Raw genomic sequence first — 12,546 nt, 5'->3', positions numbered from 1 at the left:
AATGCTCGGTCTGCCTCAGGAGTCCAACAGAAATTTCTGGTGCAAGACGTCAGAGCAGTTAAAGGGGCGGCCACCCGGCTGTAATCACGGATAAACCTCCGATAGAAGTTCGCAAACCCCAGAAATCTCTGGAGCTGCAATCTCGTACCGGGCTGGACCCAATCCCGAACCGCCCGAACCTTCTCTTGGTCCATCTTGATCTCTCCCCTGGATATGATGTACCCGAGAAATGACGTCGTGTGGGCGTGAAAATCACACTTCTCAGCCTTCACGAACAGACGGTTCTCCAATAACCGCTGCAGGACCTGCTTGACATGCAGAACGTGGCTAGAAAGCTCCTTCGAGAAGATGAGGATATCATCCAGGTAAACGAACACAAAAATTCCAATCATATCTCTCAGAACGTCATTTACCATACTTTGGAACACAGCCGGAGCGTTGGTCAGTCCAAACGGCATCACTTGGTACTCAAAATGTCCCATCGGAGTATTGAACCCAGTCAACCACTCGTCCCCCTCTTTGATCCGAACCAAATGATACGCATTACGTAAATCAAGCTTCGTAAAAACCGTAGCACCCTGTAAGGAATCGAAAGCCGAGCTCATCAAGGGAAGGGGATACTTGTTCTTGACCGTAATATCATTCAACCCCCGATAATCAATACACGGTCGAAGAGAGCCATCCTTCTTGCTCACAAAAAAAAATCCTGCTCCCAGAGGTGATGACGAGGGCCGAATGAGACCTGCAGCTAGAGACTCCTTGATGTAGGTCTCCAAGGCCTCACGTTCAGGTCGAGAGATACTGTATAACCGTCCCTTGGGAAAGGCAGCTCCAGGAAACAGATTAATCGCACAGTCATAAGGTCGGTGGGGAGGAAGGGACAGAGCCTTCTGTTTACTGAATACTTCACCCAACTCGTGATATGTTTCTGGAACCAGAGACAAATCAGGAGGAGCAGAGTCACTGACCTGACTGGAAACAGCAGGAGAACAGGCAGTCCTAAGGCAGTTAGCATGACACTCAATGCTCCAACTAGTTACCTTACCCGTCACCCAATCAAACGAGGGATTGTGTTCCTTCAGCCAGGGGTAACCAAGAACCAGAGGAACATGGGGCGAGGACAGAATGAGGAAGGAGATCAACTCTGAATGATTCCCCGACACCAACATCTTAACCGGTTCAGTCCTCATAGTGATCCGTGCCAGACTACTCCCGTTCAGAGTGGTTGCTTCAATGGCTTCCGGCAATTGCTCCTTGGAAAGCCCCAGCTGTTCCACCAAGTCGGCATCAATAAAGCTGCCATCGGCACCTGAATCGATAAGAGCGTTCATCTCTAATCTCTGATCCTTATTCATAAGGGTCGCAGGAAAACGGGGTCTGACAGGATCCTTGAGAGATTGAAACTGGCTCGCTAAAATTCCTCCCAAAACTAGCGAGCCGGGCAGTTTAACGGGCGCTGTGGACAAGCGGAGATGTAATGTCCCGAGCTACCACAGTAGAAACAGCTGTTGGTCTTACGTCTACGTTGGCGCTCCTCCTTAGTTAGCCCGTGTCGCCCCACTTGCATTGGTTCAGAATCTGGTGGCAAGACCCCTCCACTAATACCGTGTGGGGAATAACGATCAATACTTTCTGGTTCACTTCCTGAACCGAATGGTAACCGAGTGGCTGATTGATTGGATGGGCCCCACTGCTTCTCCCTCCTTCTCTCTCGGACTCTATTATCTACCCGAATAGATAAAGTGACCAAGCTGTCTAGGTCACTAGGCTCTGGATAAGATATCAGCTCGTCCTTAAGTTCCTCCGACAACCCCTTGTAAAAAAACGCTTGTAGTGACTCCTCATTCCAACCACTCTCCACCGCCAATGTCCTGAACTCGATCATAAAATCTGCCACACTGCGAGCTCCTTGGCGAAGAGAGAACAAACGTTTAGCTGCGTCCTTACCTCGGACTGGATGATCAAAAAGCTTTCTCATCTCTCCCGTGAACTCCTGATATGAAGCCGTGCAGGTTCCCTGTCGTTCCCAAATGGCTGAAGCCCATTCCAGAGCTCTTCCACGCAGCAGTTCAATAACAAAGGCTATCCTAGCCTTGTCCGTGGCGTAAGAATGGGGCTGCAGATCAAACACTAACCCACACTGCATAAGAAACGAACGGCATCTTCCCAAATCCCCTTCATATTTATCAGGCGTCGGTACCTTGGGTTCACGGAAGGAAACCGCTCCAGACCCGGCAGGTGAGATGGGTGAAACAGGTGGTGAATGAATCGCCGGCAAACTGAGCTGATCCTGGATTTGTGTCAAGCTAGCAGATAAGTTCTGGATTGAACTCGCTATCTCCTGTAGCGCCGTATTGTGTTGTCCCAATGTCTTCCCCTGCTGGGTAATGGCATGGCAAACGGAGTCCAGGTCCGCTGGGTTCATCCTTGGCCGGATCGTTCTGTCACGTTCTTTCAAAATTGAACCCAGAAGCAGACCAGGACAAGGAGCGTAGGAAGAAGGTGAGTATTTATTTACAAGTAAATGTGAATGGGTAGATATATCCAGGTGGCGTAGCGGGCAGCGGTGGTGAATTGATGGGAGTAAATAGGTGAATCCAATGGAGTAGCGGAATCCTCCGTCGACCAGGCGTGAATGGGGTGAATGATCCGGGTGAGTAACTGAAGGCAAAACAAACGGAGGTAAGTTCAAGGCAAGCAATACGTAAACAAAAATAACAAAACAAATACTATCCAACTGGAGTCTGATACTATGGCACAACATACTGTTCATGGCTAACGATCCGGCAGGGAATGGAAGTCAGGTCAGAGCTTTTGAAGGGGAGAGATGATGATCAGGACAGGTGTGCAGATTACTGATGGGACACAGGTGCGGGTGAACATCAATCTCCCAACAAACTAATTCGCCCGGCAACCAGACAGGGTGCGTTCCAGGACACCTGAAACACACTCCAGGACAGACACACAGGCAAACCCAGACTCAGGAAGCGGGATTCGTGACAGCTTTGGGTCAACCAATTATGACAAGCTAATGTATAGAGGTTGACCTCCATGACAACCAAGGAGATGAGCTATCATCTGTAGCATATGAAGTCTCTCAACCTGATCATAGGTTCACTGTGCTTACTGGTTACTGAGCTGAGCATGTTAACATGTCATACCTACATTATTATCTTCAGGAAAGGAATTTACCTTCTGTGTGTGTGTGTGTGTGTGTGTGTGTGTGTGTGTGTGTGTGTGTGTGTGTGTGTGTGTGTGTGTGTGTGTGTGTGTGTGTGTGTGTGTGTGTGTGTGTGTGTGTGTATTGGTGTGCTGGTCTTGAAAATAATTCAATATGAGTGCTATAAATGGCTTAACCCCAAACGGACTGGTAACACTGCCTGAAATCTGATTATAGCTAATGCTCAACTCCAATGAGATTCAGTCCACAAAGGATTTCAGGAGCACAGCTGAAATTCTCAGAACCGAATGCCCTCGATACAAGCAAGCCCACTGGGCAGCCTAAAATGGAGATACAAATCCCGTATATGTAAATGCTAAACCTAGAAGTCTCACAAGTATGTGCAAAATATTGTTTTCCGAGCACACAGCGGGGAAACAAACACAGTCCAGTTGGGTCAGACAATAAAGATGATCTGGTGTAAACATACAATTCATCTATTTGCTTCATTAGAGGGACATGTTTTTCCCTCTCAATACTGTGGTCTAGATTTACTGTTGTCCCTCGCCAAGAATTAAAATATTTTAAGTTTATGTTATTTAGTCAATTTTGTCATTGAAATGTCTCAATCCTCAAGCCATGGGTAAATATACTTCCTCAACAAATTTGGACGCAGAGTGAGGGAGTAGCATAGCTAACAAACACTGACCTTTTGACCGAGCCTATACTTCAATAAAGCATGAAGCATCACTATACACTAGTGATGGGGGTTTGACAGTTGTGTATCATTTTGGAGGATATTATATCAATACTTTGACTCCAAGGTTGTTGTTTTTTGTTGCTAGCTAGCTCTAGTCGGCTCTACCTGTGCCAAGACTCCAGTATTTTTCATCCTATAGCATGTTATCCATCTTCTTTTTAAATAGTGAGCCAACATGTTTTGAGCACTTTTATGGTTGATCAACACTCCTTTTCTCATGCTCTCTCTCATCTCTCTGCAGCAGACATATAGTGAGAAATATGTTTGGAACATCAAATCGCAATGCATATAGAATCGTGAAAATCCCAATAAATATCGTATTGGCACCTAAGTATCGTGAAAATATAGTGTATATTGATTGACACATTGTTTGATGTGTATTGATGAGTATAAAGGGCTCATTTGTGAAAGAGACCTTGGTCTCAGCATGACTCCCTGTTAAAATAAATAAAATATCCTATTGTGAGGTCCTGGGCAATTTCCAGCTCTACTATACACTGAAGCTAAAAATCCCTTGCTTTGACAGGACTAGGGTACAGTATGCATAACAAGGAAACCCTGCCTGAACAACAGACTAAACAGTAATCGAGGCTGACATGAGTGTAAGTGCTGCTATTCTTTGGTAATCTCATGGGTGTCTATTGGCTCAGCTTAAGAGCCCTTGTGTCTCTGATTACAATCTCCTGAAAGAATGATCCAAATGATGCCACTCTATAAAGATGCTTCTATAGCGTTCCCTCTTGCTGGGACCAAATAACAGCTGCACTGTGACATAAAAAGGCTGAGGAGGACGACACATGTAATGCATCCTGGTCATTTTCACACTACCGTCTTACTCTGGAGTGAGATAGCCAAGAAGGACCTGCTTCTCAACCGGAGACGAAACACACACAAGGTTAGTAGTGATACCTCAGAGGTGTAAATGTGGTAGCTTACTCCTAACCTTAAATGAACCTAACCTACTCCACACCAGTTAGTTCATTCACATCCTGTTCTATCTGACCAAAACTGAGGAGATCTCTTCATCCCCAGCAGTAGAAGCCCTAGACAGTCTGTCCTAGCCTGAGCCTGCCTGACTGGAAGTGTACTCTGGCCTGATAGATGGAACAGGAGCTGGACTCACCATCCTCAGTGGGCACGTAGACATTGAGGTACAGACAGTCCTCACTCTGGTTCTGAACGTAGCCTGCTGCAGCGTCCAGGTTGTCAGTGAACCACACCGGCAGCATGATCTCAGGCAGCACCCCGTGTACGTTCTGCGGGCACACAGGGGCAAACTGGGTGGCGTTGCGGATCTCCTGCCAGGAACCTGGTGCCTCAGGGGGCTGGAAGCGACGCTCGCCGATGGGCGGGGTGGCATAGGGCACGCCCAGGTACTGCTCCACAGGCCCCAGGATCTCGTTGTTGAGCTCCTTCCTGACGCCGCGCAGCTTGCCATAGCCCGTGGTGACCATGGGGTGTTTCCCGCTGAGGTCGGCCCGCTGGCAGGAAGACAGTGTCAGGCAGAGGGCCAGGCTCAGGAGACACACCAGACACGGGTCAGACATCCTGCGGGGGCTGGAGCGCCGCGTCCCACCGGAACCCTGCCGTCTGGGACCACTCTCTGAGAAGAAGGACATGTCCTCCAGTCTTCTAGCCAGAAAAACAAATTATGACCAGGAGTTCACTCGTGGGCAGAAATGGGTATAGAAAGGACCTCCAAATAACCTCAAATAAGTAGGTTATTGGAGATACTGGGAGAAATAAGGTATTGGGAGGGGTGGGGGGAGTGGGGGGGTTGGTCAAAAGCAGAGGTGCAGAGTGTGTCTTCCTAGCATGGTGTGAGAAGTGAGAGAGCAGGTGTAGAGATGGGGAGGGACGGGGGGCATCCTCAGCTAGACTGTCTGCTCTGGTCCATTCTCCTGAGAGCTCCTGATAGGCCAGCTGCAGACTGACAGCTCCCACGGCCAACACGCCACACCTGGGTACACACAAGGGTCAGAGTTCATGTTTCATTAGTGGGTCTGTGTTTGGAGAGACACACACACAGAGAGTCATTAACTATAGCCGTTTTTAGTATTATGTAAACACGGCAGTCCTACATCAGTTACATATGAACGTAAGATTTGCATTACATCGTGTACATTGTGCACTTGAGCTGCCACAACTAAGACATGTTCCCATTCACATGTTCACATCTTGGATACTGTATATCCATCCATGCTACGGTACTTTGAAGTGTAAAATGCTCTCCATGTAATCGACTTGACTCCTCAGAGAACACAACAGCAATAAAAGCCTATTGACACATCAATCAGGAAGACTAAAAAAGCGTGACACCTCTCTCCCCCCCTCCGGTGCGTCTATGTTGGCTTCCCCCTCACAGCTTTGTTTAGTTGGTTCCTGCCTTCTCATGGTTCCACTCGAATGGGCGGCGCTAATCTGGCCCTGGCTTTGGGAGATGGAGCCGTTTAGGCGTGATAAAGGCTTTATGTGGCTAGCTCTCACTGTCTGCTGAATACCTCCCACCCCACCTCCACACCGCCCCTCACCTCCCCTGCTGCAGCCACTCCACCTGATGACAGACTAACACGCTACAGTGATGGCATATGATGCTACAACACGCTATGACAAGACGAGGATGTGAGCCCTATCAGGCTGAGGGAAAGGAGAAAGGAGCCAGCTAGCTGCCTGTAAAGACAACAATTCATTAACAAGCATCTGACTCCATTTTAAGACCGGCAGGCTAGGCTCTCTGTAAATGTCATGGAAATGACACAGCTATACTGAATGGATGTTATTGACTATGCTGTAGCCTACACATTCAACTGAGTCAGGGATATAGTGTTTCCAAAATATCACTATTTTTAAAACAAGCCATAGAAAGCTGGTTGCAATTTCAGTTTAATCTACCAGAAAAGACAGAACAAATATTACAACAAAAATTATGGCTAAACTCAAATATACTAATTGCTTAAAAAATATATATTTGTTGAGAAATGTTTTTTAAAACTGTATAATCTTTGAAAAAAATATCATAAATAGGACTGGTGGAGTTGTCACACATGCAGTTATCAAAAATATGGAAACGCCTTCTCTATCCAAAATTACAACCAACTGATTGCAGCATTACCGCAAAAATGGAGGAGGCAAGTGGAAGCCAGAGAAGGTAAGGAACATTTCTGTTGGCCTTGCATTTAAGACCAAAATTGGTTAAAGAAAGTTGTGATGAATAAAAAAGTATACCAGTTTCATTTAAGCACCAAACCATTAACAGCTGAGAAACACAAGTTGCAAAATAGTTGGTAAGAGATTTTCGATGTACCGATTCCATGGCACATGGTTTATGAACTGTTACATAAAACAACGTTTTTCAATTAAATTATACAATATCCTTGCACCCAATAGAATGTTAGATACATTCAGAAAGTATTCAGACCCCTTGACTTTTCCCACATTTTGTTACATGTGCATAATGTCATGTGCATTATTCTAAAATTGATTAAATAGTTTCCCCCTTCATCAATCTACACTCAATTGCCCATAAGGACAAAGTAAAAGCATTTTTTTTTTTACATTTTTGCAAATGTATTAAAAAACAAAACTGAAATATCACATTTACATAAGTATTCATACCGTTTACTTAGAACTTTGTTGAAGCATCTTTGGCAGCGATTACAGCCTCGAGTCTTCTTGGGTGTGGCGCTTCTTGGGTATGAAGCTTGGCACACCTGTATTTGGGGAGTTTATCCCATTCTTCTCAGCAGATCCTCAAGCTCTGTCAGGTTGGATGTGGAGCATTGCGGCACAGCTATTTCCATGTCTCTCTTAGATCGGGTTCTGGGCTCTGGCTGGGCCACTCAAGGAAATTCAGAGACTTGTCCCGAAGCCACTCCCACGTTGTCTTGGCTGTGGGCTTAGGGTTGTTGTCCTGTTGGAAGGTGAACCTTCTCTCCAGTCTGAGATCCTGAGCGCTCTGGAGCAGGTTTTCATCATGGATATCTCTGTACTTTGCTCCGTTCATCCTTCCCTCGATCCTGACTTGTCTGCCAGTCCCTGCCGTTGAAAAACATTCCCACTGCATGATGCTGCCACCGCCATGCTTCACCGTAAGGATGGTGCCAAGTTTCCTCCAGACGTGATGCTTGACATTCAGGCCAAAGAGTTCAATCTTGTTTTCATCAGACCAGAGAATCTTGTTTCTCATGGTCAGAGTCCTTTAGGTGGGCTGTCATGTGCCTTTTACTAAAAGTGGCTTCCGTCTGGCCACTCTACCATAAAGGCCTGATTGGTGGAGTACTGCAGAGATGGTTGTCCTTCTGAAAGGTTCTCCCATCTCCACAGAGGAACTCAAGAGCTTTGTCAGAGCGACCATCAGGTTCTTGGTCACCTCCCTGACCAAGGCCCTTCTCCCCCGATTGCTCAGTTTGGACGGGCGGCCAGCTCTAGGAAGAGTCTTGGTGGTTCCAAACTTCTTCCATTTAAGAATGATGGAGGCCACTTTGTTCTTGGGGACCTTCAATGCTGCAGAAATGTTTTGTTACCGTTCCCTAGATCTGTGTCTTGACACAATCCTGTCTCGGAGCTCTACGGACAATTTCTTTGACCTCATGGCTCGGTTTTTGCTCTGACATGCACTGTCAACTGTGGGACCTTATATATACAGGTGTGTGCCTTAACAAAGCATGTCCAATCAATTGAATTTACCACGGGTGTACTCTAATCAAGCTGTAGAAACATCAAGGAGGATCAATGGAAACAGGATACACCTGAGCTCAATTGCAAGTCTCATAGCAAAGGGTCTGAATACTTATGTAAATAAGGTATGTGTTAATTTTGTGTTTTTTATACATTTGCAACATTTCTAAAAAACAGATTTTCACTTTGTCATTATGGGGTATTGTGTGCAGATTCATGAGGAATTTACTTATTTAATCCATTTTAGAATAAGGCTGTAACGTAACAAAATGTGAAAAAAGTCAAGGGGTCTGAATAGTTTCCGAATGCACTGTATATGGGGGCTACAACCATCCCAGCTCTGCAGATTTTGCTGTGAAGAGACAGAATCATTACATCATGTGTTTTGGTACTGCCCATATGTAGCTTGTATTTGGTCACAGGTTCAAGGCTAGAGAATTGCAATATTTACCTTGCGCGAACTCTGCAAATAGCACTGCTGGGTGATAATAGTCTTAGCAAAAATGTATATCTGTAGAAACTATGAGAATAGAAAGGTTCAGAACGTTTGTGAAACATCACAGCACAGTTGAAGAATATATGGTAATTAGAAATCAAAACTGGGTGGCCTTCAGAGATAGATGGGAGGGGTTGAGGATAGCTAGGACTAAAAACAAACAAACAAAAAAAGACAACTAATGTCAAATATATTGTGTCTGTAAAATGTATATAGTATGTATAAGCTGGAAGTAGAAGCCTAAGTATAGTTGTCAATTAGTTTTTACTCCAATTAGGGGAGGGATGGTTGGGTTAGGGTAAAATAATAAAATAAAATATATATATTTAAAATATATACAGTACCAGTCAAAAGTTTGGACACACCTACTCATTCCAAGTTTTTATTTTATTTGTATTTTTACAATTTTCTACATTGTAGAATAATAGTGAAGACATCAAAACTACTACATAACACATATGGAATCATAACCACCAAAAATTGTTAAACAAAAATATATTTTATATTTGAAAATTCTTCAAAATAGCCATGCTTTTCCTCGATGACGGCTTTGCACACTCTTGGCATTCTCTCAACCAGCTTCATGAGGAATGCTTTTTCAACAGTCTTGAAGGAGTTCCCACATATGCTGAGCACTTGTTGGCTGCTTTTCCTTCACTCTGCGGTCCAACTCATCCCAAACCATCTCAGTTGGGTTGAACTAGGGGGATTGTGGAAGCAGCACTCAGCACTCCATCAATATCCTTCTTGATCAAATAGCCCTAACACAGCCTGGAGGTGTGTTTTGGGTCATTGTCCTGTTTAAGAACAAATGATAGTCCCACTAAGCGCAAACCAGATGGGATGGAGTATCGCTGCAGAATGCTGTGGTAGCCTTGCTGGTTAAGTGTGCCTTTAATTCTAAATAAATCACAGACAGTGTCACCAGCAAAGCACCCCCACACCATCACACCTCCTCCTCCATGCTTCATGGTGGGAACCACACATGCATAGATGATCTGTTCACCTACTCTGCGTCTCACAAAGATACAGCGTTTGCAACCAAAAATCTCAAATTTGGACTCATCAGCCCAAAGGACAGATTTCCACCGGTCTAATGTCCATTGCTCGTGCTTCTTGGCCCTTCTTCTTATTGGTGTTCTTTAGTAGTGGTTTCTTCGCAGCAATTAGACTACGAAGGCCTGATTCACGAAGTCTCCTCTGAACAGTTGATGTTGAGATGTGTCTGTTACCTAAACTCTGTGAAGCATTTATTTGGGCTGCAATTTCTGAGGTGCGGTTAACTCTAATGAACTTATCCTTTGCAGCAGAGGTTCCTCTGGGTCTTCCTTTCCTGCTGGCGGTCCTTTTGAGAGCCAGTTTCATCATAGTGTTTGATGGTTTTTGCGACCGCACTTGAAGAAACTTTAAAAGTTCTTGAAATGTTCCTGATTGACTAACCTTCATGTCTTAAAGTATTGATGGCCTGTCGTTTCTCTTTGCTTATTTGAGCTGTTCTTGCCATAATATGGACTTGGTCTTTTACCAAATAGGGCTATCTTCTGTATACCACCCCTACCTTGTCACAACACAACTGATTGGCTCAAACACATTAATAAGGAAAGAAATTCCACAAATAAACTTTTAACACAGCACACCTGTTAATTGAAATACCTTCCAGCTGACTACCTCATGAAGCTGGTTGAGAGAATGCCAAGATTGTGCAAAGCTTTCATCAAAGCAAAGGGTGGCTACTTTGAAGAATCTCAAATATAAAATATATTTTGATTTGTTTAACACTTTTTTGGTTACTACATTATTTCATATGTGTTATTTCATAGTTTTGATGTCTTCACTATTATTCTACAATGTAGAAAATAGTAAAAATAAAGAAAAACCTCTTGAATGAGCAGGTGTGTCCAGACTTTTGACTGGTACTGTATATTTCCCAAAAATATATATGGGGGATTGGAAATGATGCAGACAATTACATTTATAGAAGCCGCAATCTTTCTGCAATATTAAAGCTGGGAAAAAAGTGTCACTCTTACTCTAAATGTCTGTAATTTTAAGATTCACACCTTATTTGAATCTATGTAATCAAAAAAAGAAAATAGATATATTTAACAATAAGAGCAATGGTGTGAAATTGTACATTTCATTACTGGAGATAAATGGAAAAAGTGAGATATGACACTCAGTGTCTGTTCTTTAAAAGGTTAAACATTGTGTGGGTCGTAATGGAGTGAGAATGTGTGATTTGAAAAGACATTCCTAGGTTGGTATCTCAGACCGCCAAGTGGAGAGGCAGAGGAAGGAGTCAGATGCCAACCCATCTCACAGAGATTTACACCCAGAGATTTACACCCAGATGAGAGACCTCTTCTGACCGATATGCCATCGGTTTGCCAGCCAACAACTACCCGTCCTGTTTTAAATATGGCCCATTAAAACAATGAAGTACGACAATGATGATTATGATCCCAGTTTGGCAGGTGTAAAAGCCAGAGCACAACTTCCTGTGTCACATTGTATATGAGGATAATAGGACAGAGATTAAGATAAAGCATGATACATTTCTACCTTGAAGTTTCAGCCCATTGGTTTTTGAGATGTGATTGTGGACGATTGGAATTCCTATACTTGATGACTAAGGATGTATAGATCTGTGTTGATCCAATTATTGATCTGTTTCTCAACATTATGATGTTGTGGTATTTCTGTTGATGTAATGCTAGACTGTAATGGTTTCTCAGGGTGTATAGACCTCATGACTGCATCCAGATATGAGTCACCCTCGTGTTTTAATGAGATCTCTTTGCTCTGATTATTGGAGATCCTCAAATGTCGTTAGTCATGCATATTTATCAGATATAATTAGGGCCTGCTGCATATCGCATTTGGCAAGTGGGCTGAAATTAGATTTCATAAATATGCATTTGTTTTTTTGACCCCACACCCCCACCCCCCGAAAAACAAGACTAAACAAAGAGAAGGAAATGAAAGGAATATGACACACTAAACAACAATAGGGAGACATAGCTATGGCTGCATCGACCAAACTGTCATAAACACCACATTTCCACCCGGTTTTTACTCCCACAGATTAGAGAGCAGGAGAAGAGGAGCGAAGGTAGTTATGCTAGCAGATGACAGTACAGTGTTGGCCAACCACCGCAAATTGTGCGCTATCATTAATACGGGCAACACACCTGGAGGGCATTACTACCAGCAACCCCCCAGCCATACGCATAATATTATTGATTTTATGAAAATGGATCCACCACCATTTTCTAATATATATATATATATATATTTTAAACAAGCCTAGGTACAGGCGCCCACACACACACACACACACACACACACACACACACACACACACACACACACACACACACACACACACACACACACACACACACACACACACACACACACACACTGTAAATTGCAGTCTGGACATAGGCATGC

At 44.1% G+C, this 12,546-nt stretch overlaps 1 protein-coding gene across 2 annotated transcripts in view; it reads right to left on the bottom strand.

Moving 5' to 3' along the window:
• The window catches only part of LOC120056586 (neuroligin-2-like), a 51,346-nt gene extending 45,867 nt beyond the window's left edge, over positions 1 to 5,479 (bottom strand). Inside the window, exon 1 of one of the 2 annotated variants that reach the window (XM_039004774.1) lies at positions 5,044 to 5,479. In XM_039004774.1, the coding sequence (XP_038860702.1) occupies positions 5,044 to 5,467 (424 nt within the window). In that variant the 5' untranslated portion in view covers positions 5,468 to 5,479. The remainder of the gene's footprint in view (positions 1 to 5,043) is intronic. The other variant, XM_039004775.1, reaches the window with a different exon arrangement.
• Positions 5,480 to 12,546: the final 7,067 nt, after the last annotated feature.

Source organism: Salvelinus namaycush, chromosome 12, assembly GCF_016432855.1.
Source record: "Salvelinus namaycush isolate Seneca chromosome 12, SaNama_1.0, whole genome shotgun sequence".
NCBI lineage: Eukaryota > Metazoa > Chordata > Actinopteri > Salmoniformes > Salmonidae > Salvelinus > Salvelinus namaycush.
Note: the sequence above shows the minus strand (reverse complement) of the source record. Positions and strands in the feature narration are given on the sequence as shown.